Source organism: Triticum aestivum, chromosome 4A (assembly GCF_018294505.1).
Source record: "Triticum aestivum cultivar Chinese Spring chromosome 4A, IWGSC CS RefSeq v2.1, whole genome shotgun sequence".
Classification (NCBI taxonomy): domain Eukaryota; kingdom Viridiplantae; phylum Streptophyta; class Magnoliopsida; order Poales; family Poaceae; genus Triticum; species Triticum aestivum.
This window is the reverse complement of record NC_057803.1, coordinates 192310968-192338648: the sequence shown is the minus strand read 5'-3', so window position 1 is coordinate 192338648 and position 27681 is coordinate 192310968. Positions and strand designations below refer to the sequence as shown.

At 43.7% G+C, this 27681-nt stretch overlaps 2 protein-coding genes across 3 annotated transcripts; one reads left to right on the top strand and one right to left on the bottom strand.

Annotated features, from left to right (window-relative positions):
* The first annotated feature begins 6981 nt into the window (after window positions 1–6981).
* Window positions 6982–8544, top strand: LOC123085812 (uncharacterized). Its single transcript, XM_044507524.1, has 4 exons — window positions 6982–7178; window positions 7357–7488; window positions 7785–7958; window positions 8126–8544. The coding sequence occupies exons 1-4, from the start codon at window positions 7098–7100 to the stop codon at window positions 8219–8221; spliced, it is 483 nt and encodes a 160-aa protein (XP_044363459.1). The 5' UTR covers window positions 6982–7097; the 3' UTR covers window positions 8222–8544.
* Window positions 8545–10129: 1585 nt separating this feature from the next.
* On the bottom strand, window positions 10130–18585 carry LOC123085811 (putative tRNA pseudouridine synthase). 2 transcript variants are annotated; one of them, XM_044507522.1, is made up of 7 exons: window positions 18087–18568; window positions 17949–17984; window positions 15046–15158; window positions 14790–14938; window positions 14147–14291; window positions 11963–12382; window positions 10130–10827 (listed from the first exon to the last, which is right to left on the bottom strand). In XM_044507522.1, the coding sequence occupies exons 1-7, from the start codon at window positions 18370–18372 to the stop codon at window positions 10396–10398; spliced, it is 1581 nt and encodes a 526-aa protein (XP_044363457.1). In that variant the 5' UTR covers window positions 18373–18568; the 3' UTR covers window positions 10130–10395. The 2 variants fall into 2 exon arrangements, with proteins under 2 accessions (XP_044363457.1, XP_044363458.1); XM_044507523.1 differs by lacking the exons at window positions 14147–14291; window positions 14790–14938 and having other exon boundaries at window positions 18087–18585.
* Window positions 18586–27681: the final 9096 nt, after the last annotated feature.

The window sequence follows — 27681 nt, the reverse complement described above, 5'->3', positions numbered from 1 at the left end:
AACCCTTAGGAATAGCATGTGGTTCTTCATCATCACTTTCATCAGTATCATCAGATGCAATATTTTCAATTTCTCTAGCCCTAGTAAGTTGTTCATCAAGAAAAGCACTAAGTGGCATAGTAGTATCAGGCATAGAGGTAGTTTCATCATAAGTATCATGCATAACAGAAGTGGCATCATCAATAACATGTGACATATCAGAACGAATAGCAGAAGCAGGTGTAGGTGTCGCAAGCTTACTCAAAATAGAAGGTGAATCAAGTGCGGAGGTAGATGGCAGTTCCTTACCTCCCCTCGTAGTTGAGGGATAGATCTTAGTTTTTGGATCTCTCAAGTTCTTCATAATGATAAGCAGATATATATCCCAAGTGACTCAAAGAATAGAGCTATGCTCCCCGGCAACGGCGCCAGAAAATAGTCTTGATAACCCACAAGTATAGGAGATCGCAACAGTTTTCGCGGGTAGAGTATTCAACCCAAATTTATTGATTCAACACAAGGGGGTCCAAACAATATTCTCAAGTATTAGCAGCTGAGTTGTCAATTCAACCACACCTGAAAACTTAATATTTGCAGCAAAGTGTTTAGTAGCAAAGTAATATGATAGTAGTGGTAACGGTAGCAAAAGATAACAGTAGTAAAAGTAGTGTTTTGGTATTTTGTAGTGATGATAGCAATAGCAACGGAAAAGTAAATAAGCGAAGAACAATATATGGAAAGCTCGTAGGCAATGGATCAGTGATAGAGAATTATGCCAGATGCGGTTCATCATGTAACAGTCATAACCTAGGGTGACACAGAACTAGCTCCAGTTCGTTGATATAATGTAGGCATGTATTCCGAATATAGTCATACGTGCTTATGGAAAAGAACTTGCATGACATCTTTTGTCCTACCCTCCGTGGCAGCGGGGTCTTACGGAAACTAAGGGATATTAAGGCCTCCTTTTAATAGAGAACCGGAACAAAGCATTAACACATAGTGAATACATGAACTCCTCAAACTACGGTCATCATCGGTAAGTATCCCGATTATTGTCACTTCGGGGTTAACGGATCATAACACATAATAGGTGACTATAGACTTGCAAGATAGGATCAAGAACACTCATATATTGATGAAAACATAATAGGTTTAGATCTGAAATCATGGCACTCGGGCCCTAGTGACAAGCATTAAGCATAGCAAAGTCATAGCAACATTAATCTCAGAACATAGTGGATACTAGGGATCAAACCCTAACAAAACTAACTCAATTACATGATAGATCCCATCCAACCCATCACCGTCCAGCAAGCCTACGATGGAATTACTCACGCACGGAGGTGAGCATCATGAAATTGGTGAAGGAGAATGGTTGATGATTACGATGGCAATGAATTCCCCTCTCCGGAGCCCCGAACGGACTCCAGATCAGCCCTCCCGAGAGGTTTTAGGGCTTGGCGGCGGCTCCGTATCGTAAAACGCGATGATTTCTTCTCTCTGATTTTTTCTCCCCGAAACTCAATATATTGAGGTGGAGTTGGAGTCGGAGAGGCAACAGGGGGCCCACGAGGTAGGGGGCGCGCCCCCCACCCTCGTGGCAAGGTGGTGGCCCCCTGGCCTTCATCTTTGGCAGGTATTTTTCTTATTTTCTGAAAAGTGTTTCCGTGAAGTTTCAGGTCATTCCGTGAACGTTTGCTCCTGCACATAAATAACACCATGGTAATTCTGCTGAAAACAGCGTCAGGTCGGGTTAGTTCCATTCAAATCATGCAAGTTAGAGTCCAAAATAAGGGCAAAAGTGTTTGGAAAAGTAGATACGTTGGAGACGTATCAATGGTCATCTCCATGGTCTGTTGATACGCCTAGTTGATGTGAAACTATCTTCCCCCTTTTTGTCTTCTCCATAACCACCACTCTATTCCACCTATAGTGCTATATCCATGGCTCACGCTCATGTATTGCGTGAAGATTGAAAAAGTTTTGAGAATGTCAAAAGTATGAAACAATTGCTTGGCTTGTCATCGGGGTTGTGCATGATTTAAATATTTTGTGTGGTGAAGATAGAGCATAGCCAGACTATATGATTTTGTACGGATAACTTTCTTTAGCCATGTTATTTTGAGATGACATAATTGCTTTGTTAGTATGCTTGAAGTATTATTATTTTTATGTCAATATGAACTTTTGTCTTGAATCTTTCGGATCTGAATATTCATACCACAATTAAGAAGAATTACATTAAAATTATGCCAAGTAGCACTCCGCATCAAAAATTCTGTTTTTATCATTTACCTACTCGAGGACGAGCAGGAATTAAGCTTGGGGATGCTTGATACGTCTCCAACGTATCTATAATTTTTGATTGCTCCATGCTATATTATCTACTGTTTTGGATATTATTGGGCTTTATTATCCACTTTTATATTATTTTTGGGACTAACCTATTAACCGGAGGCCCAGCCCAGAATTGCCGTTTTTGTCTGTTTTAGGGTTTCGAAGAAAAGGAATATCAAACGGAGTCCAAATAAAATGAAACCTTCAGGAACGTGATTTTCTCAACGAATAAGACCAGAGAGACTTGGACCCTACGTCAAGAAATAAAACAGGAGGCCACAAGGTAGGGGGCGTGACTGCCTACCCTAGGCGCGCCCTCCACCCTCGTGGGCCCCCTGTTGCTCCACCGACGTACTCATTCCTCCTATATATATCCACGCACCCCCAAACGATCAGAACGGAGCCAAAACCCTAATTCCATCTTGGGGCCTGTTCCGGAGCTCCGCCGGAGGGGGCATCGATCACGGAGGGCTTCTACATCAACACCATAGCCTCTCTAATGAAGTGTGAGTAGTTTACCTCAGACCTACGGGTCCATAGTTAGTAGCTAGATGACTTCTTCTCTCTTTTTGGATCTCAATACAATATTCTCCCCCTCTCTTGTGGAGATCTATTCGATGTAATCTTCTTTTTGCGGTGTGTTTGTTGAGACCGATGAATTGTGGGTTCATGATCAAGTCTACCTATGAATAATATTTGAATCTTCTCTGGATTCTTTTATGTATGATTGGTTATCTTTGCAAGTCTCTTCGAATTATCAGTTTGGTTTGGCCTACTAGATTGATCTTTCTTGCAACGGGACAAGTGCTTAGCTTTGGGTTCAATCTTGCGGTGTCCTTTCCCAGTGACAGTAAGGGCAACAAGGCACGTATTGTATTGTTGCCATCGAGGATAACAAGATGGGGTTTTCTTCATATTGCATGAGTCTATCCCTCTACATTATGTCATCTTGCTTAAGGCGTTACTCTGTTTTTAATTTAATACTAGATGCATGCTGGATAGCGGTCGATAAGTGGAGTAATAGTAGTAGATGCAGGAAGGAGTCAGTCTACTTGTCTCGGACGTGATGCCTATATACATGATCATACCTAGATATTCTCATAACTATGCTCAATTCTGTCAGTTGGTCAACAGTAATTTGTTCACCCATCGTAGAATACTTATGCTCTCGAGAGAAACCACTAGTGAAACCTATGGCCCCCAGGTCTATCTTTATCATATTGATCTCCTACTACTTAGTTATTTCCTTCGCTATTTACTTTGCCTTTATTTTACTTTGCATCTTTTATCATAAAAATTTCAAAAATATTATCTTATCATATCTATCAGATCTCACTCCCGTAAGTGGCCCTATAGGGATTGACAACCCCTATTTGCATTGGTTGCGAGGATTTACTTGTTTTGTGCAGGTGCGAGGGACTCGCGCGTAGCCTCCTACTGCATTGATACCTTGGTTCTCAAAAACTGAGGGAAATACTTACGCTACTTTGCTGCATCATCCCTTCCTCTTCGGGGGAAAACCAACGCAGTGCTCAAGAGGTAGCAGTAGTGTCAAGAAACGTCTTACATTATGGGACGGAGGGAGTACAACATAAATAACATGGTAATGTAGACTCCCGGACATGATAACTTAGGTAAAAACACTACGATAACTTTGATCCATGATTTTGTTGTTGTTGAAAACATACTCTGATAACTTTTTGTGTAAATATCATGATAATATAGGCTCCCAGTCTTGATAACTTAGATACAAACAGCACGATAACTTTGACCCGTGTTTATTTTGAAACATACCACTGATATTTTCTCGTGTAAATAACATGATAATATACGCTCCCGAACATGATAACTTAGATACAAACACCGCAATAACTGTGACCCATGTAAAAAAGTTGTTTGGAAACATACTCCGGTAGCATTTGTATAAATACATGGTAATATAGGCTCCCAGACCTGATAACTTAGGTGCAAACACCACGATAATTTTGACCCATGAAAAAATTTTTGTTGAAAACATACTCTCATAACTTTTTAGGGTAAATAGCATGATAATATAAGTTCCTGGTCCTGATAACTTAGGTTCAAACACCATGATAACCGTGAATATCATGGTAATAGAACCATTGCATACCCTATACTTAGGTGAACCGGGGGGGGTACTTTGTGTGCAAATAGCACGGTATTGTACACACAGTAAAGTTGATAACTCACTACACCCATGATAACTTTTGACCCCGAGATAAAAGTTTGTTGAAAACATGCCCTGATAACTTGTCTGTAAATAACATGGTAATATACATACAACATAGCTGATAACTTACCTAATCCAGACATGGTAACTTTCTGACCAAGGAAAAAATTTGATAAAAAATACTTCCCAATAACTCATGTGTAAACAACATGATAATACACACACATGAGAGCTAATAACTCATATACAAATATCGCGATGATTTTTTGACCAATGAAATGAAAACTGTTGAAAAATAGAAAGTTTGACTTTACTTCGATTTAGAATAGCGTGCTTACTTTAATTTCTCATATTCCGATAACTTTTGTGTAACATGGTAATATACACAACAAAGTTGATAACTCACTGCAAACGTCATAATCACTTTTTGACCCTGAGATAAAAGTTTATTGAAAACATACCTCGAAAACTTTTGTGTAAATGACACGGTAACTTATGTATGACATACGTGATAACTTATGTAGTCTAGATGTGGTAACTTTTAGTCCAAAATATTTTTTATCAAAACATACCATCATGGGATCTAGTTTCGAAGATCTCGTCGAGACGATTTTTTTTGTGAAGACAGTTTTTCAAACAGAGCGACGGTTTGAGCTACAAAACATGTTGAAGTTTGAAAAAAGAAAGAATTTGGGATGACATCAGCTTTTCGTCCTCTAGTGCATATATGTATGTAATTAGATAGAGGGGTGCACGTGAAAGGAAAATTAATCATTTTAATGCATGAATGTATATAATTAGAATGAAGTAAGGATCGTTCTTGCCTATTGTTAAAATCTAAACGTTTGGTAGTTATAAGAGTCCTTTTTAATAATAAAACTCATCTCGGCTGCAGCATCTATCAGTGTACATGGTGGCGTTATTCGTGATATATTCTTTAGCAACAGGAATCCTGACCGATGCTTATGGTTGTGTCTACGCTTGGAGCAGACGGCCAACTATATTAGTCATGTGTGGCTATGTATTTTGCCTCCATTAGTGCGTGTGTGTTGTCGGTTGTGTACATCCTATACCTATGCACAAGTAGAGTGTGAACTTGTTATGCTTGTATCAGATGTTATGAAACATTAAAACCCTCATTTGCCCCAAAAAAGGGTAATCTTCATGTCGGCAACCTCGTGCCAACCAAAAGAAAAACAATTATATATGTTTTTCACGCTTTTCTGTTAAAAGTTCAAGAATGAAATAAGTGGCATTCAACTTTTTAGTGGCGGCATTGTGTGTGTCATGCACTTCTTGGAGGCGCCCCCCGGGGCGTTCCGGTGCTCGGTTAGAGGAACTGCACATACAGGGGATGGGACAGTGGCAGCTTGTGTGTTTGCAAAGAAGGAGCGGCGTGGCATCTGGCACGTCGACAATGGTGGGTCTTGGCGGCTTGGAGCAACGGGGTCTCGGCGGTGGGCGCGTGATGATGGACGAGCACAGGATGGTGGCATTGTCTGGCGTCGTGATGACGTCGATGACAACTAGGCCTGACAAGGTCGATGCGTCAGTACAACTTTGAATATGGATCGGTGAAAGATGGCGGTGGCGACTTCTGAGAGTGCGTCGGAGTGTTATGTGTCCCAGATCTGACAATGTGACTTGGTTGGGGCCTCCGGTTTTAGATGTTAGACTGTGGTGAGAGATTTGTTTGGTATTCAGCTTGGACTATCGACACTCCTTCATCGAGTGGATAGGAGTAGCGACATATGTTGTCAAGATGACAGCTTCAAATGTACGTATTACTTTGTAAGGTTTTTATGAATAATTAGTAAAATGGCTGCATGCATTTTCCAGATGCAGTGGCAGAGCCAGGAAATTAAGATTAGGGAGGCTAAATGACACAAGATTTTGATTGGAGGGGCCAAACTATATTTATGCATGTGTCTTTTTTCCTAATTTCTGCACTATTCATCTTCAAACTATAACAAATCAGAGATATTAGAGGGGGGGGGGGGGGGGGGGGGGGGGGGCAGGGCCCTGCTGGTCCCCCTGGCTCCGCCACTGCCTAGATGTAGAGACCGGAGTCTTACACCTTTTTTAAGAAAAGAAAAAACACTTTTTAGCGTTTTAATGAAACTGAACATGAAAACATGAGAGCGCGGCTATCGTGAGATGGCTACATGTTTTTGATATTACTTCCTCCGCCCTGTAATATCTTGCAAAATGATTTTATATTCTAGGCGGAGGAAGTATTAAGTAAGAGAATTGAGAAGATAGCAACAATAATTCATACTTCCTTTGTTTCAAATTACTTATGTTCTACATTTGTTTAGATACAAATGTGTCTAGATATGTTTTAGGGTTAGCTACATGTGTATCTAGACAAATTTAAAACAAGTAATCTGGAATAGAAGTAAATATGGAAATCAGAAGGTCACGTGAGTGACCACCGGGGATACCACTATATAGATATGGAGAGGGAGCTCCAGCCTTCTCGCCTTTCTCGGTGTTCAATGCTCTTAAGCCACAAACTCTCTCTTCCTCTCTGCTGTCTCTCTCGCCCCGCTTCTACTGGGAGATTGTGCTGCGGTGCGAGAGAGAGATGATGTCGAGGGAGCGCAAGAAAGCGGCAGCTCTGCAGGAGAAGCTGCAACTCCTTCGCTCTCTCACCCACTCCCATGCTGTAATTGATCCATCCCCTCCCCTTAGTTTCTCAATTTCCGTCCCAGTTGTGCAATCTCCACATATGTATATGCCTTTTTCGCCTAGGAGCTGGTTGTGCGATCTTCATCATGCCTGCTAGCTAGCTCTTTCTTTCTGGGCAACTTAATTAAGTAGATGGATGTGATGCGTGGCTGCAGCTGAGCAACACGTCCATAATCATGGACGCCTCCAAGTACATCAAGGAGCTGAAGCAGAAGGTGGTGATGCTGAATCAGGAGATCGCTTGCGCGGCGCAAGACTCGTGCAGCAGACAGACCACCTACCCGACGGTACGTACGCATGAATGCTTGATTTGTTTCTTATATACTCCGTAAAGAGGGAGTAAAGAAATATAAAGAGTGTTTAGATCACTAAAAAGTAGTGATCTAAACGCTCTTATATTTCTTTCTTTACAGAGGGAGTAAAAGAGTAGCACACATGCTAACACAAGGCAGGGAGATTTGGATTGAAACAGTAATACACTACACACATACATATGTAGATGTAGGACCGCTCCTACACACATGCATAAAGCTTCCAAAACCCTCCCTGCATTTATATCGATCTGGTACGTACCCGCATGCAGGTGAACGTTGAAACCCTAGGACACGGGTCGTTCCTCGTCAATGTGTTGTCAGACAAGAGCTGCCCGGGGCTTCTGGTTTCCATCCTGGAGGCCTTCGACGAGTTGGGCCTCAGCGTCCTCCAAGCCACGGCCACTTGCGCGGATACTTTCCGCCTAGAAGCCATAGGAGGGGAGGTAACAACAAGCTAATACGCTATGTACCAAAATATATAACTAGCCTACAGAAACGTCTTATATTTTGTTGATATATGATACGGACTGACCAAAAGAAGAAAATAAATTAGCTACTGTATATATGTAAGCCAGATGATGATTTCCACTCTATCTATGCAAACGTGCAGAACCTGGTGGAGAACGTGGATGAGCACGTCGTGAAGCAGGCCGTGCTGCGGGCCTGCTCCTCGCACAGCGGCGGCGGCGGCAACAAGCAAACATAGCGCAAGCTAGCAGATCCTCGCCCTCGCCCTCGACCGTCAAGCATCTCAATAACATATAGTATTGGTTAATCTGGTCTATTGATTCTCCCTCTCTCTATATATATCATATATCTCCCTACCGTTCCTTCCTTGTTCGTCTACCGGTGATGGATGAATGATGAGGTGCCTATTCTCGATCGAGTAATGTTGTTAGTCATGATGCATGCAAGGCGGGGCATAATATGACCAAGCATGCATCATGATTAAGGCCTTGATCATGTAACACATGCATGTGCTGTGAGGTCTGGAAGCTAAGAGCTAAACGGTTGGAGCCTTGTGTCGTACGTATCATATATGTACTCTTTCTCAAAAAAAAATGCAGGATGTACATGTCCACCTCCATCCATGAACCTGATGAGATCATGCATCAGGGCCTGACGACGCATGCATGCGATGCACGAGCACAACAGTTGTTGCATGGATAATAAAGCTCTTATCCGGGAAAAAAAAAGATAATAAAGCTCTAGCTAGCTAGGCTCCGAATCTAATCTGTAGTGACTGAAAGCAGACGAATATGGAGGGAGCCCAATGGCTTCACAAGTAGGAGTAGAATAGTAAGCAACAGTAGGTGTGCAACCCTCAAGATAGTTTGAATAAAAGAGGAAGGGCAAAAGGCGAGGTTCCAAAAACAGAGGAAAGCAGCGAATGAGAGAAGGCCCGGCCGTGCATGCTGATTGATTTAACCCGCGGTCACCCTCACACCTGCATGCCAAGGCAACGATAGGTAGAGAGGGTGAGGTCGGCCGATGGCAATGGCATTGGGGCGAGGAGGAGGGAGCACAAGGGCCGCTGTCTTGGTGCGTTGGCTAATACTCCCTCCGGTCTTTTTTACTCTACACATTGGATTTGCCGAAAGTCAAACTTTGCTAAGTTTAACCAAATTTATATTAGAAATTATTAACATCTATAATATCTAATAAATATAATATGAAAATATATTCCAAGATGAATCTAATGATATTGGTGTTGTTATGTGAATGTCTATAATTTTTTATATAAACTTGGTCAAAGTTGGATGAGATTGACTTCAGACAAACCTAATATACAGAGTAAAAAGGACAGAAGGGAGTACGTACGTACTCCTTCACGCGACGCCCTGACCTGCATCAGTATTTACCAGGCCCAGCTGGGCATGAGTGTAACAGTTTCCAGCTCCGGCGTCCAGAGCGTAGCCAGAGACCGCCTCCGGGCGCGCATTTGTCATGTCATGTGTTTGTGTTGTGTTGGCTTCCCCTGTCTATCTGTCTGTCCGTCCGGCACCGGCACTGGCACTGGCAGCCAGTCCGGCGCCCTTATGCCTCACGAGAGGGATTTTCGCGTGGCTCCATGTACGTGTGGCCCTGCCATCGCCCTTGTCGTCGTCGGGCTCGGACTCGGGCCCTATCCTACCTCCCCTGGCCCCTAGCCTCTGTTCCAGCGGCCTTGGACGGACACATACAGGGTGTGTGCTCCCCTGGCCCGTAGCCTCTGTTCCAGCCTTGGACACATAAAGGGTGCTGTTGCTCACGAGGCGACAATCAGGGCACTCAAACTCTGAGCAGGTCATGCCCCGGGCGGGATGCATGACTCACCACTCATGATGTGACGCTCGCTTCACCCATGGCCATGGATCAGGCTTCAAATCAACGGCCAAATGTACCGTAAATTATAATGTTTGTAAACGACTAACATAGTATATAGGTGACTGGTTATATGAAATCAAGACAACCAACGAAAACTGCATATTGGTAATGGCCGCTGAAAATGGTTAATGAATACCCCTACTTTTCATCGCCATAGTAAAACAAACAATTATATACTACAACCTCTGTTCCTAAATATAAGACGTAACAGAGGTTGTACTTGTAAGGAGGGAACAAAACTAGGCACTCAATCAAATCAAATCCAATCCTTGATATTGCATCAAAATACTTTTGGCAAGTTTGATGAAAGGGGAGCAAAAAATTCAACACTTACAGTCTGCAGGTTTTCCTAGTCTGGTCAATGAATGGCTCAGGCTCTCACAGTGTTAGATAAACGGCATTGCCTCCCAAAAAAGTATTGCTCCTGTATGGAGGATTGCCTGAGAAAAACATTACTTAAGGGTGTGTGGTTTGGTTCCTCATCCACTTCGTCATCAGCTTGATAAAGACAAATTAGCCACTGCCAGTATTCTTTCGAGCCATTTTTACCCGGTCGTAATCGTCTTTCCATGCTCTATAAGCTGTCCTAACTTCATCCAGCTGAGGATCTGGTATGCTGGTGAAGTGGTCCAAGTTCTCCACCCATTCTTGCCACGGAGGAAGGGATGCATCCAGGAATTTTGCTAGCTCAGGCACAAGAGCCGCCTTGTAGAATTCCATTACACCCTTCTTGATTTCTTCAGATTCATTAATTGACTGGATGCCAGGCCGAACAATACTCCCGTACTTGTTCCTTGTGCAGAAACTGTTATCTCTGAGGATCAGAACTTCGGATGGGGCGATTGGTAAAACGATGCGAGAAAACTTTGCAAGCGAAAGTTCTATAATATCTTTGGGTAGTAATCCACGCTTCACTGCCACCGCGGTACCAACCATTTTCCGGATCTGAGGTCAAGAAAAGGAATAGCATCACTGAAAAGTCAGAGATCTGTATGCATAATACTTCTACTGTTAGGATAAACATTCATCTCAAACATCATGCTAGTTTAGTATATCAGCAATGAATTCTACATCCTAAAACCTGAACTAAGCTAGTCTACTAGTTATGCATACATTTAACAAAGGACTAGTTTATTGACACTAAATGCTGAATACTACTCCCTCCGTTCACAAATATAAGATGTTTTGGATATTTCAATATGGACTATAGTCACTATACAGTATACACGCACTGATATGAGTGAACAAACACACTAAAATGTGCCTATATACATCCGATTCAGAAAAAAGTTAGAAGATCTTATATTTGTGAACGAAGGGAATACTGTTTAGTAACCACATATCCAACTTAGAGAGAGCTAGTTAGTACCACTCAAAAAAAAAAGAGAGCTAGTTAGTGAAGAGGGATTAGGCAATGGGCATTACCAATAGAGCTTTGCTACATCTACAAGTAATTACGGGGTGAAGGGGCCGCCCTTCATTGGATATTAATGGGGGGCACGGGGCCCACCCCCTAAAATTCAGAGGGGGGGGCAGTTTTGATTAGGAGACGAGGGAGTCCATAAGTTTACATATAAATCGTTCGTAATGTTACAGTATATGTGGATTGCACTAGCCCTTTCCATCAGTTCGGACTTTTGGTTGCGTTGGCTAGTGCATGAAGCTTAACATGGTATCAGAGCTAAGGTCTTGAGTTCAAGTCCTGGTTTGTGCAATTTATCTAAAAATTGCCGATGCCCCCCTTTGTGTCCACGTATAGGCCTCTTGAGTCATACGTGAGTTTCGCGCGCCGTCGCTCTCTTCCGGTTGCACGTGTTGACTTGTCTTTCCCGTCACACGTGAGAGGGGGTGTTACAGTATATGTGGATTGCACTAGCCCTTTCCATCAGTTCGGACTTTTGGTTGCGTTGGCTAGTGCATGAAGCTTAACACGTAAGTCTAGCATTTTTGTTACCAATATACCATTCAATTGACAACACAGAAAAATAACTAAGCCTAGAAAGAAAGTCTATAAAAACATTAACATCATCTTGTGAATTTAGCTTTCATTGATGAGTATTTCTTCATAGACTCTGCATACCTGATGTAGCATAAAAGATGCTCCACATATCATCAGTTCCACAAATTGAACTCCTGATGAACTCCGCAACTCTCCACATGAGCAGGTGAGGATATCTCTGAAGTGTGATGCACTTAGTCTGTCATTGTCATTAGGCTCATGGAGCCATCTAGCTTGAATTTGCACATGACTCTCAGGAAGTTCAGGATTATCCATATTACAATTATCTTCTGGTGCACTAGAATCAAGTATTGATGGAGAGTTTAAGTATTCCTCATCTATATCAGAAGTGGTTCCATCTCCAGAAGTGCTTTTGTCCGCAACCATTTCGGAGGGGATGGAATGCGCTGTTGTGCTTGTTTCTTTGGCCCTTCGGTGTGCTCCAGCTAGAACTTTTCTATACTTCGCACGAGCAGTGTAATTATGAAATGGGTGGTTTCCCTGCAAGTAGGAACAGTATAATGAAGCTTGTGCAGAAACAATTGAATGAAAAGTGAATGGGTAAAATTGTTATCTGATCATATCTGCCTTAAATGTGCTGTACAAAAATGGTAATCATTCGCATGGCAAAAATTTATCCAGCAATGACCCATAGAAATACCTGCACTTGGGGTTATATGCATGATTTGTCTTAGACAGGGAGGGGAATGTGAAATGTGGAAATATCACCTGGACCTGGTTGGGCAGGTCATTTACAGATTTATATTAATTCTGGAAACTGTATAACCGAAGATTACATTGAACAAAACGTCCTCGGTTGTTCAGCTTTATTAATGTCACTCAGGCTGCAAGTGGGATTATACATGGGCGTCCCACCTTGAGCCCACTTGATCCCATTACATTAAGTGGAAATAACCAGAGATCCCGGTAGAACGTACAGAAATTAGGTGGGAACAAGTGGGACTCCACTTAGCAAATGCAAGCACGACTGAAACATACGGAGTAGTACACACTAATTTAGCTTTCACGGGAGGTCCGTCAGCGCGTGCGACCACGTCGCTGTCTCTGGCTACATGGATATTAGACTGAAGACTCAGTCAAGCCGCACCTGTCCACAATCTCCCCAGGACTCGCACCACCTCTAATCTTCAGTTAGCACGTACAGCCTGTACTCTCTAATTCAGATGTAATGCAATCACAATCCAAAGTTATCGAGTATCCTGGAGACCACCATGGAGGCATGGACGACCTCGTTTCCAGCACATCCGACCTGCAGTCGCCCTCCGCGGCCAGCAGCCGACCATGGAACACGCCATGGCGGTCCTCTCAGCAGACATCACCAATCAGTAGACCTGCCTGAAGGGCTTCTTGTACCAGAAGGACGGCGAGGTGCGCCGCCGCCGGCCACTACATGGTGCCTAACATCCGCCACATCTCATGGATGGTCGGCGACTCGCTTGCTATGGCCAAGAAGCTACCTGCTACACCTTGCGGCGTGGTGCCAAGAGGAAGTAGCAGGGGGTGCGGCGGCGGCAGCTTGATCGACGGTGGCGGTGGGAGCAAGTTGCAGTACCAGAATGATCGGCAGGGGCGATGGGCTCACGCTGCAGCACCCGCTCTATTCCTTAGTGGAGGAGAAACTATCGGGATTGGCTAGCTAATAGGGAAAGGTGGGCTCCCGGTGGGCTAAGTGGGATAACCCAATTATTATTTTTTCTATCCAATGGGATCCCACTAAAGCAATTTAAGTGGGATGGGCTAATTAGTCCCACTTAAATCCACTCCCACCTGCAGCCTGAAATGTCACCTTGTACTTCAATTTTTGTCTGGCAGATCACCTAAAATTGTTTAACTGGTCGCTGAAGTCCATTCAATGGTAAAGTAGGTAGAAAGTAACAAACTAGACCACAATGAAGCTACTGAACCTGCTAAATTATGCTATTACCCCCAGTATCCCGATTTTCATGGTTAATTTGCACTGCTCAGGTGTTTTCCATGTCAGTGTTTGTTATCATAGGCTGCAACAAAGAAAATTCAGGAAGATGACAGGGTACAGATCATATTTAGTGGACTAACAGGTCAGATCTGATTATCCCTAGTGTAATCTTCTCTCTTATGTCAGTCTTATTCATCATATAGTTATATCAATATGTCTCCCCCAGCATATGTTTGTTATCAGATGATTCATCGAAGTATTCACAAACCCTGTTCTTCTGCACAAACAAGTCCACAGCATACAAAAGACATATTTAATCAAAAATTTACCTCAAAACATTTCAGTATGTTATTGAATTCAATTAAGTGCTCCTCCACTTCTCCAGAGCTACAACTGCTTTTAATTCCAATTATTTCAGCAGGCAGAAGATAGAAGTACTCCCGGTACAAGCATTCCCTTCTTACATCAAAACTCCTACGATCAAATGCAGACCATGTCATGGAAAAATGTTGTTGTTTATGCATAATATGTTTTCAAATTAAGGGGTTCCCCACAAATTTTCATTTCTGAAAAATTGATAAGACAAAACATCCACCATGTGTTCACCGAGATAAGATCCTGGCAGCATCCCCACATTCTCAATCAATACACTTATGCATAATATGTTAATGTTATGGCGCTGCTAGAAGGAGGGCGCGAGAGGGCCGGCCGGGGGCCTTTTGCCAACGGCCAGGCAAGAGGAAAGGGATTTCCTTCTTAATTCTTGCTTGATTAGATTGATACATCTCCTCTCTTTATATAGAGAGGTTACTTGACTCCCAAGCAAGGCTTACTTGACCCCTAAGCAAGCGACCCTTATCTCTAATTAACCCTAAGACTAACGGGCTATACCGCCAGCCCAGGCCATTAGGCCCATTACGTACTCTAACAGTTAAGTAGTTAACCATGGGACACCAGAAACATCCCCGGTACCTTTGAGCAGGCAAGATACTGAAAACTTTGATATTATCTGGTAAATTTGAGTTAATAAAGTTCGCAAGAGCAATGCCATCAGGATCCTTCTCCCATGCTCGATCAGGGATTTCCATCTTAAGAGAGATCATTGTAGCCAGTGAATGTACCTGAAATTAGTCCATACTAAGCATGCATAAAAGCATTGTTAGCCAAAAGTAAACATATTTTTTTCACTCAATTAGGAAATCCAAGAGGTTAAACTGTCAAGTCCTACCCCTTTATCAGTTCGGCTGCTCCTTTCCCAACCAACTTTTTGCAACTTTCCATAATTACTCTCAAGAATGCCCCCTGCCTTGAAGATGGCAGATTCCAAAACTGACTCAATGGCTACAGAAGAAGACGAGAACGTTTAATCAGCATTCACTAATCCTCTATGATGATACTTGACATAGAAACAAGGGTCAACTTAGAATCACCCTTTTTTGGCATCTGATTAATAACATATAGAATTCCTGGTGGAATAACTATACTTGTGCACCCATAAATAGCATTCATGTTATATACTTCCAATATCACTCTCATAATCAACTTGCCATAATGCCACAGAACAAAGCATGACGCCATGTATAATGTATTTCATGTTAATGGTAGAGGAAATTGCACAAATACACAACATTTGTTAAGTGACTAGAGGGACGAGTTGACTTGAGCTGAGCCAAGCCAAGCCAAGCTCAGCTCTCTGGAAAAATTATAATATTCAAAGTTAAAAAAATACAAAAATTATAAATCCTTGAAAATGTTTTTTTCTTTGAAAAACTTGAAAAGATCTGAAACAATTCCAGCAATTCAAGCCATCTTCGTTAATCAATCTGGGAATTTTTAGCCTATGTTGTTTAGCCATTGTAAAGTTTGGAGAGTTTTTATAAGTCAACTCATCACGTTCATACAGAAAATGTCCAAAATTTAAAATGGCCAGGTAAAATAGGCTTAAAATTTTCCAGATTGATCAACGAAGATGGACTGATTTACTATAATCTTTTCAGTTTTTTCAATTTATTAAGATTTTTTGGAAATTTTGATTTTCTTACTTTGAATATTATAATTGGCTCGGCTCAAGCCAAGCCGTCCGTCTAGTCACTTACAGTGCGTTTGGTTAGGGGTAATTAGAGCTAGGGAATGGGAATTGAAGAGGTACGAGACTTCAAATCTATTTTTTGGTTAGGCGTCTGCTGCCCCATAGAGCTTGGGGGTCTGGGCGTGCGCGACATCGTACGCGCCGGACTCGCACTGCAGCTGCGCTGGTTATGGTTCTCTAGAACGGATCCCGAGCGAGTGTTGCAAGGGCTCGACCTCCAGTTCTCGCCCATGGAGCGCGCGCTGTTCTGGGCATCCACTTCCATGGTCGTCGGGAATGGACTGACCGCCCTGCTATGGGAGGACCGGTGGATCAACGTCCGCGAGCTCCTGCCCAATCTCTACGGCTGCATTCCCAAGCGACGGCGCACGGCGAGAACACTGGCGGACGGGCTCAATGGCAACTCCTGGGCACACGACATCCACGGCAACCTAGGCCTGCATGAGATCGCTCAGTATCTGAAGCTATGGCAGATCATGCAGCAAACCGAGCTTCCACCGCCCCGGACCAGCTGATCTGGAAATGGACGGCGAGCGGCACCTACTGCGCACAGTCCTGTTACTCGGCCACATTCCATGAATCGACCGCCTGCTACTCCTGGAAACTTATCTGGAAAAGCTGGGCGCCGCCGAGAGTCAAATTCTTTCACTGGCTGGCCAACCAGGACCGTTGCTGGACTGCAGAGAGGTTGGCCCACCCTGGACTGCAATATCACCCTCGCTGTCTCCTATGCGATCAAGAGCCGGAAACGATCCGACACCTACTGCTGGAATGCCCCTTCGCTCGCCAAGCATGGCACGAGGTCTTGGCCTGGCTTCGCATCCCAGCCCCAATACCCAACCGCGAGCCCTCACTCATGGACTGGTGGAAGCATGCTAAGGAAAACACACCACTGATCCTTCACAAAGCCCTGAAATCCGTCGCGCTGCTCGTGCCCTGGATGGTTTGGAAGCCTAGGAACAGCTGCGTCTTCGACAACGCAATACCATCCATCAATACGCTTCTCGATAGAATCAAGGACGAGGCCTGCTCTTGGGCAGCTGCCGGGGCAGCTGGCCTCCTGCTTCTGCTACCACAAACTTGGGACGTGCACTGATCATGCTGTACTTCGTGCGTCCTCAGATGATTGTAACTAAACATCTATCTTTTCAATGAAGAAACGCAAAGGTCCTTTGTGTTTTCTTGAAAAAAAAATTGTTTGGTTAGGCAGATTGGGAATTCATAAGGGAATAGGCATGGTACTTGAGACTCCAACTCCCACCGTTTCATTAAACAGGGGAGGGTGTGGGAGTTGAAAGGGAATTGTTTTAGTGAGTCAATCTTAACCCTTCATCGTAACTTACGTTAACTTCCCTTGTCTAGTCTCTCGTCAATTCCCACGAACCAAACAAGGGAATACAATTTCTCCTCAAATGCTAACACATACTCCCTCCATTCCAAAATAGATGACCCAACTTTGTATAGTACAAAGTTGGGTCATCTATTTTGGAACGGAGGGAGTAATTCCTATCATGCGTCAAACAGAGGATTAGAGAATAAAATGATTCCTCCCACGTCTAATCTCAATACAACTCCCTAATCTAAACTCCCATTCCCCTTCCCAAATATTGCCAAACACGCTGTTAACACATGAGACCTGAACGTCATATTTCTCATTAATTGATAAATTGGAGTAATTTGTGTTTTTTGTTACTGATTAGTCCTAGAGTTGTGGTTTTTTGTTGAAATCCCTTAGAGTTGTAGTTTTTTGTTACCTCAACCCCAAATGTTGTGTATTTGTGCAATTTCCTCTAATGGTAATAACATACTTTATTTATTGCAAGAATATGTCACATTCCAAGCAGAGATCCCAAGTTCCCATAGAGAGAACGAATGATGACAATTGGATGCAACTAACATGAAACACATGTACTTCCCCAAAATGCATTTTTGAAATTCAAGCATCAAATCGCAATAAATAAATAAATAAATAAATAGCAACTGACATATCAACAACTCAAACGCATAGATCAACTAAGCTATAACAAAACAAAAGGGATTACTTGAATCCGCGCTGAGATCTCGCTGCTTCTGAAGACCTGGAAGAAAAAGACCAATGCACTGGATCAATGCCTCAAGCAAAGACCAACCCGGCACGCATCACAGTGATAGAAACCAACGAGCAAGGCATCCCATATAACCTCGGTACTCGCTGCCGACGTAGCCGACGCGGAGCACGACCCTCTTCTTGCGCGTAGACTCCCACCTCATCCCGCCACCTCCATCGCTGGAGCAGGTTGTAGGAGGAGCAGGAGGCGGGGTTGGCTGTAGAGAGGCGGCGCCGAGGGCGGGGGCGGAGGCAGAGTGCGAGAAGCATAGGGTGGTACGGAGGAACCTAGGGTTAGTGCACCGTGTGAAGATAGTGGAAGAGAAGGGTCTCCAGAGAAGCCACGACGACGTCGTGGCGGCGGCGGCGGCGGCGGCCATGGGCGAGGAGTGCGGAAGGTTAGATTATTATTTTTTAGTATAGGCCGGATTAGATCTGTGAACGGAGAGCAATAGTAGTCATTGGGCCTAGCATTAGAGTGGGCTCGAAGTTAAAGCCTTCTAATGTCACTGGCAAAGCTTAGGACCTGTTTGGAACGCAGCATAGGAAAAACACAGGTGATTCTCGAAAATTCACGCAGTTCGCCAGGTACATGCAAGGCCAAAGGCCCCTCCGACGGGTTTTTGCCAAAATTCACATGGACGGCGCGGTCCGGCGGTACCGGGGTGGTTTTGCCGCTGCTATATGCCGAGATGAGCAGGGCAACTACCTTGGGAGCTCCTCACTGGTGATTGATGGATAGGTAGACCCTGTCATTCTTGAAGCAATTGCGTGCAGGAAAGCAATGGCCCTTGCGGAAGGTTTGCTAGTACAAGACTTCGTAATCTCTTCAGACTGCAAACAGATCGTGGAAGATATACGAAAAAAAAATCAAGGTCCTTATGGATCCATCATTACAGAGATAAAACTTTGAGCTACTAGTTTTAGATGCAGTTTTATTTTTAAAGGGCGAGCCGTTAATGGCGAGGCCCATAGTTTAGCTAAGCATTCTCTTTCCCTCGGTCCGGGACGCCACGTCTGGTTGGCTAATCCCCACGATCGGAATTGTATCCCACTTCATGTGGATTATCATCAATAAAGCTTAGCTTTCTCCTAAAAAAAGTGATTCTCGAAAAGAAAAAAGGAAAAACATAGGTGTTACTCAGAAAAAAAGGAGAAAACATAGGTGTAAGAAAACACAGGGTGTCTAAAAAAAGGAAAAACACATGAGGATCCAATTTCTTCATGCCTATTCTTGATAGAGGGCCTTTTATGCCTTTTGAAATCTATTGACGAGTCATTTAACTTGAGTGCAATTAGAGTTGCTGCTTCGGCTGTAAACCACTTATTATTCGCAGATGACAGCCTGCTGTTTTTCAAGGCTAGTGCTGAGATTAACCAATTGTTGAACACATATTGTCAGGCTTCGGGAGAAATGATCAATCATGATAAATCATCGATCTATTTCAGCAAGGGGTGCCCAGAGAGTGTGAGAGAGGAGCTCGAGGGATATATTGAGACAAGGTTTGATCATGTGGATTGTTAATGGTGATTCAACAAAAATTTGGTCTGATAATTGGATCCCTAGAGATGTTATGACGAGGCCATATGCGAGGCGAACTAGTAACCCATGAGAGTTAGTATCTCAGTTAATATGTTATACGTTTGCAAGGTGGGACTTGACAAAGCTACAGGAAGCTTTCCTTCCTATAGACATATCAGCCATACTACAGATTCCCCTATGCACAAGCAATGTGAGCGACACCTGGGCATGGAACTTCGAGAAAAACGGGCAATTCACGGTAAGATCTACATACAGAATGATGATAGATACAAAGTTTCTGAGAGGGTCGTGGATAGATGGTACGGCGGGTTCCTCAAGCACCGACCGTGACGCTGCATCATGGAAGCTCCTGTGGAAAACTCTTGTTCTAGGAAAGTAAGGATGTTTATGTGGAGGTTAGCGAGACAATCCCTGCCCACAAAGGATGTTTGGGCTCATAGAAAAATGTCCCCGACATGTACGTGTGGACTTTCTGGCGCCGAGGACTCATGGGATCATTCACTACTGGAATGCTCTATGTCAAGATGTATATGAGGCTCTTGTGGGTAGGGAGTTAGTTGAACACTTGTGCGAAACTACAGAGCCAAGCACTAAACAATGGTTGTTGGCCATGTTAGACTCATTATCACATGTGGAGTTTGTTAAACTAGAGGGATATTTGAGCAATTTGGTGGGCACGGAAAAAGGCAATTCACGAAGAGATGTATCAGAGTCCATGAGCCACATTCCAATTTATTGTTAGGTTCATGGCAGACTTGGAGATTGTATCGAAGAAGATGACAGGTACCCGGCTGTTTCTACAAGGGTTGCTCGCCCGAAGGCCCCCCTCCAGCATTTGCTAAAATCCATGTGGATGCAAGCACTTCACAAAACCATGTCATGTGATCAACAGTTGATGTCTGTAGGGATGCACATGGGAATTTTATGGGTAGTTCTTCCCTGGTGATACATGGTACAAGGGGCGTCGCGACGTTAGAAGCCATTGCACGTTGAGAAGCCTTTTCTCTAGTCGAGGATCTCCAACTAAACAACTTCATCATTGCTTTAGACTCAAAGCAAATTGCATATGATATTGCTAAAGGTAGCAATGGACCCTATGGTAGAATTATTAGTGAGATTAAGAATAGGGCAAAACCTTCAATTGTATCTTCACTTTTGAAGGCCGCGCTGCCAATCGAGATGATGATAGGTTAGCAAAGTTCTCACATTCTCTTGATCACGGGTGACATGTTTGGCTACTCCAACCCCATGATCCTATTTGTATCCCACTCCATGTGGTTTTTGAGTAATGAACTTGGTCTTGCCCCACAAAAAAAGGAAAAAGGCAGGAATTGACATGACATGCCTCACAAATCCTACAAGGAATCAAAACACACGAATCAAACAGAGTAGCCATTTGGATTGGAGGATAGGAAAAGTATAGGATTTATTTGAATTCAAACAACTAGTCGTTGTCCTTCTCGTTTCTTGTGAGCTAGCTGTTGTGTTCTACACAATTCCATATCCTTCATAATGAGGATATGTCATGGGTAATAAAATGCTCCTATAGAAATAGACCCACTGCAAATTGTGGATGTTCCTAGTGGAGACCATAGTTATAACTCCAATGAAGAGCATTCAACAACTCACATGAAGAAGGAAACTGAAAGAGAGATTATATAGCACACAAAATGTGGGAAGATTACATTGCTAGTAGAAGAGGTTAATAATGTACTGGATTTTATCATTTTTTGCAAGCATTATTATTGAGTCGGACTTGTAATTTGTACGAATATGATGACCATACAATATCCACCTGAAAGAAAATAACTTCATTCTTGTTAATTAGTTCACCTTACAAAAGACCCAAAATACTTTGTAACATGCTAATAGCTGAGGAATTTGGCATCCTTTAAGTTATGCAAAAGTATGGCTGCCTAGCACACAAAAGATCAAAACTATATCACCCTTCACCACTCCCAACCAGTAATTTGTCTGGATCTTCCTAATTTGGCTTTTGGCCAAACCTACTTTCTGGATTTAGAGGATATCAAAAAGCTATATCCTAGTCCTACATATGAGGAATGGAAGGAGTTCCTTGATTATCGAGACTCAAATGCATGCAAACAGGACAAAACACTACTGCGGGATGCTGCTAATGCGACACTACAATTAGAGACCCTTCGACGAAACTGTGTGTGATGACTTAATCACAAATGGTGATGTGATAAAACCGTCAAAAAAAGATACAGAATATTTGTGATGGCGGACACATCAAACACGATTTAGATTATAGTTGCGTGTGTGATGCGTGACATATAGTTCACTTGAAGGAACTGTTTGCGGTGACCATAATAGCAGAAACGGTCAGACAGATGAAGGTGTGTGCGATATACAACATACAGTTCACTCAGATGAGTTATTTGTGATTAGGCAACACAATAGAAACGGTCAACCATATCAAGGTGTGCGCGATATATGGCATATAGTTTACTCAGAAGAACTGGTTTCGATTAGGCAACACAACAAAAAAGACCAGCCAGATCAAGGTGTGCATGATTGACAGCATATACTTCATACGGATGAACTGTTTGTGATTAGCCACAACAAACAGAAATGGTTAGACAAATCAAGGTGTGTGTGCGCTAGATGAGCACACATTCCAATTAAAAGAAGTGTGCACAATGGTAATAACGAGTGCGCATGGTTGATGGAACAAGTCATGTGCTGACATTGCCCATTGTGGTGCATCCTATGGTGCAAACACCACGTTGCATCCGAGAACGCGTGCCCATGTTACGCCATCCGGGAATCGTGCCACACTTAGAAACTAAAACCGTCAATAAATTTTGAGCTTGCTTCCCGTCACATTCCAAATTACCACACTATATTTAATTGCAAACCTGTTCACACCGATCAATGGTCCTAATTGGCCAGACTATATGATTTTATAGGAATAACTTTCTTTGGCCATGTTATTTTGAGAAGACATGATTGCTTTGTTAGTATGCTTGAAGTATTATTGTTTTTATGTCAATATTAAACTTTGTTTTGAATCTTATGGATCTAAATATTCATGCCACAATAAATAAAACTACATGGATAAATATGTTAGGTAGCATTCCACATCAAAAATTCTGTTTTTATTATTTACCTACTCAAGGACGGGCAGGAATTAAGCTTGGGGATGCTTGATATGTCTCCAACATATCTATAATTTTTTATTGTTCCATGCTATTATATTATCTGTTTTAGATGTTCTATATGCATTAATATGCTATTTTATATTATTTTTTGGGACTAACTTATTAACTCGGAGCCCAGTGCCAGTTTCTGTTTTTTCTTGTTTTTGAGTTTTACAGAAAAGGAATATCAAACGGAGTCCAAACGGAATAAAACTTTATGATGATTTTTCTTGGACCACAAGACACACGTAGGACTTGGAGACCAAGGCAGAAGAGTCCCGAGGCGACGGCAAGGGTGCAGGGCGCACCCCAGGGGGGCCCTGCCTTGCGGGCCCCTTAGAGCTCTCCTAACCCTATTCTTCGGCCTATAAATTCTCAAATATTCCCAAACCATCAGAAGCATCCACGAAAATAATTTTTCGCCGCCGCAACCTTCTGTACCCGTGAGAATCCATCTTGGGGCCTTTTCCGGTGATCTGTCGGAGGGGGATTCGATCACAGAGGGCATCTACATCAACCCTATTGCCCCTCCGATGAAGCCTGAGTAGTTTACCTCAGACCTACGGGTCCATAGCTAGTAGCTAGATGGCTTCTTCTCTCTCTCTCTCTATGATCTTCAATACCATGTTCTCCTCGATGTACTTGGAGTTCTATCCGATGTAATATTCTTTTGCGGTGTGTTGTCGAGATCCGATGAATTGTGGATTTATGATCAGATTGTCTATGAATATTATTTGAATCTTCTCTGAATTCTTATATGCGTGATTTGATATCTTTGTATTTCTCTTCGAATTATCAGTTTGGTTTGGCCAACTAGATTGGTATTTCTTTCAATGGGAGAGGTGCTTAGTTTTGGGTTCAATCTTGCGGTGTCCTCACCCAGTGACATAGTAGGGGTAGCGAGGTATGTATTGTATTGTTGCCATCAAGGATAAAAATATGGGTTTTTCATCATATTGCTTGAGTTTATCCCTCTACATCATGTCATCTTACTTAAGGCGTTACTCCGTTCTTTATGAACTTAATACTCTAGATGCATGTTGGATAGCAGTCGATGTGTGGAGTAATAGTAGTAGATGCAAGCAAGAGTCGGTCTACTTGACATGGATGTGATGCCTATATGCATAATCATTTCCTTGGATATAGTCATAACTTTGCATTTTTCTATCAATTGCTCGAGAGTAATTTGTTCACCCACCGTATTCTTTGCCTTCAAGAGAGAAGCCTCTAATGAAACCTATGGCCCTCGGGACTATTTTCCATCATATACTTTCAAATCTATAAACCAAAAAACCCCAAAATACCTTGCTGCAATTTTTTTATTTTTTTATGTTTTAGTAATCTTTTATATCTATCTCTATCAGATCTCACCATTGCAATTGACCATGAAGGGATTGACAACCCCTTTACCACGTTGGGTGCAAGTGTTTGATTGTTTGTGAAGGTGCATAGATTGGAGACTTGCTTGTACCTCCTACTGGATTGATACCTTGGTTCTCTAACTGAGGGAAATACTTATCTCTACTTTGCTGCATCACCCTTTCCTCTTCATGGAAAAAACCAATGCAAGCTCAAGAAGTAGCAGGAATAATTTCTGGCGCCATTGCCGGGGAGGTCTACATCAAGCCTACCAAGTACCCATCATAACCTCTCATCTCTTGCATTACATTATTTGCCATTTGCCTCTCGTTTTCCTCTCCCCCACTTCTAAAATGATTTTCAGAAAAACACAAAAATATTTGCCTTTTTATTCGCCCTTATTCCTCCCGGTCTTTTGTTTGGCTGAACTCATCATCATGAGTGACTTTGGCATGGTAGAAACTGATGATGGCCTGACTCCTAAAATTGGACATTCAGGAAATTTTAAAACTTTCGTTTTGGGACAAGGAAATTTTATGGGAAATGAACATATACAAGAATTTTTTAATTGTGTAGGCAATTTGCCTCTTGATGGTGCTCCCATACTCAAAAAACTAAAACTTATGCGGAAGTTGTTTCAGCATTAGTTCTAGAATTTGAACATAGATTCATTCGTACTCACCCTACTTTGCAAAGATTGTTTTATGAGCTACCCGTGATAAAAGATCCTAAGGCTAAAAATAGCTACCCAAGTGTGGGAGTCCTGGATTAGGGGGTCTCCGGACAACCGGACTATCTCCATTGGCCGGACTGTTAGACTATGAAGATACAAGATTGAAGACTTCGTCTCGTGTCCGGATGGGACTCTACTTGGCGTGGAAGGCAAGCTAGGCAATACGTATATGGATATCTCCTCCTTTGTAACCGACCTTGTGTAACCCTAACCCTCTTCGGTGTCTATATAAACCGAAGGGTTTTAGTCCGTAGGACAACAATCACAACATACAATCATACCGTAGGCTAGCTTCTAGGGTTTAGCCTCTCTGATCTCGTGGTAGATCTACTCTTGTAACACCCATATCTTCAATATTAATCAAGCAGGACGTAGGGTTTTACCTCCATCAAGAGGGCCCGAACCTGGGTAAAACTTCGTGTTCCTTACCTCCTGTTACCATCCGGCCTAGACGCACAGTTCGGGACCCCCTACCCGAGATCCGCCGGTTTTGACACCGACATTGGTGCTTTCATTGAGAGTTCCTCTGTGTCGTCGCCGTTAGGCTTGATGGCTTCTACTATCATCGATAGCGATGCGGTCCAGGGTGAGACTTTTTCTCCCCGGACAGATCTTCGTATTCGGCGGCTTTGCACTGCCGGCTAATTCGCTTAGCCATCTAGAGCAGATTGAAAGCTATGCCCCTGGCCACCAAGTCAGATTTGGAAGTTTGAATTACACGGCCAACATCCGTGGGGACTTGATCTTCGACGGATTCGAGCCACAGCCGGGCGCGCCGCACTGTCGTGATAGGTATGACCTAGCTCTGCCATTGGACGGTACCCCAGAGGCCGCGCCCGCATCAGCTCTGACCCTTAGCTCGGAGCCAGCTGCGCCAATCGAGGACGGGTGGCTAGACACCGCCTTAGGGGCTGCAGTCTCGACGGTGATCGAGCCAAACACCAGCATAATCCTCTGCGCAGCCCGTGACTCCAAGGTGCCGGACTCTCCTCCAGACCCCGAACCATCCACGCCCCTGCCAATTGAATCCGATTGGGCGCTGATCATGGAATTCACCGCTGCGGATATCTTTCAGCACTCGCCCTTCAGCGACATTCTGAATTCACTAAGGTCTCTCTCTTTGTCAGGAGAGCCCTGGCCGGATTATGGCCAACAGGACTGGGATACGGACGACGAAGAAATTCGACGCCCACCCATCACCCACTTAGTAGCCACTGTCAATGATTTAACCGACATGCTCGACTTCGACTCCAAAGACATCGACGGTATGGACGACGATGTAGGAGACGAACATGAGCCAGCACCTATAGGGCACTGGAAAGCCACCTCGTCGTATGACGTATACATGGTGGACACACCAAAAGAAGACGGCGACAAGGAACGGAAGGACGCACTGAAAGCTTGTTCCCTCGAGAAGCAGCCAAAGCGGCGGCGCAAGCACCGCCCCAAGTCCCGCCTCGCCAGAAATAACGATCACACAGACCCGGCGTTGGAGCAGGGCGAATCACTACCGGACCATGGCAATACGAAAAATCAAACCGAACAAACCAATTCTGTCAAAGATAATAGTCCGGACGACACGATGCCGGACAGGCACCCAGAGCAGCAGAATGCCCGTCAAAGGCTTGTTGCCACCGCGAGGAGCCTAAAAAAGCAGAAGCAAAGGCTCAAGGCTGCGCAGGACATACTCCAAATCAGATGGAGTAAAGTACTCAACACAGCAGCGAAGTACGGCGACAATCGCCCCACAAAGAGCTACCCAATGCGGAAGTTGCTACCCGAATTCGATGAGGAGGCCTCACACCCCTCACAACCAAAAATCAAAACAGCCACCTGGGCGGATAGACAACCTCACGACCAACATAGAGCGGCCAACAATGCCACTCACAAGACAATACACGATTCACGCGGGGGCTTGCACCAAAAGAACAGCGCAACCAGATCCATCTATGGACCACGCAAGCACGCCCCAGCATACGATATAACATCCGAACAACACGGTACACCCAGATACAGGGGTGCCGCACACCCCCTATGTTTCACCGATGAGGTGTTGGATCATGAATTTCCAGAGGGATTCAAACCTGTAAACATAGAGGCATACGACGGAACAACAGACCCGGGGGTCTGGATCGAGGACTATATCCTCCACATCCATATGGCTCGAGGAGATGATCTCCACGCCATCAAGTACTTACCACTCAAACTCAAAGGGCCAGCCCGTCACTGGCTCAAAGGCCTCCCCGAAAACTCCATTGGAAGCTGGGCAGAGCTCGAAGACGCTTTTCGGGCAAACTTTCAAGGGACTTATGTCCGACCTCCGGACGCGGATGATTTGAGTCATATAACTCAACAGCCCGGAGAGTCAGCCCGAAAGCTTTGGAACATGTTTCTTACTAAAAAAACCAAATTGTCGACTGTCCGGACGCCGAAGCCTTGTCAACTTTTAAGCACAGCGTCCGTGACGAATGGCTTGCCCGACACTTCGGCCAAGAAAAGCCAAGAACGATGGCAGCATTTGTTGGGGAACGTAGCAGAATTTTAAAATTTTCTACGCATCACCAAGATCAATCTATGGAGTCATCTAGCAACGAGGGAGAGAGGAGTGCATCTACATACCCTTGTAGATCGTGAGCGGAAGCGTTCAAGAGAACGGGGTTGATGGAGTCGTACTCGTCGTGATCCAAATCATCGAAGATCCTAGCACCGAACGGACGGCACCTCCGCGTTCAACACACGTACGGAGTGAGGACTATTGGAAATCATGTTAGCATTAGCTGCATTTACGAAATCTGGCAGATGGATGTCAAGACAAGTTTCCTTACTAGTTTTCGTAAGGAAAGGTTGTATGCAATACAATCAGAAAAGTTTTGTCGATCCTAAGGATGCT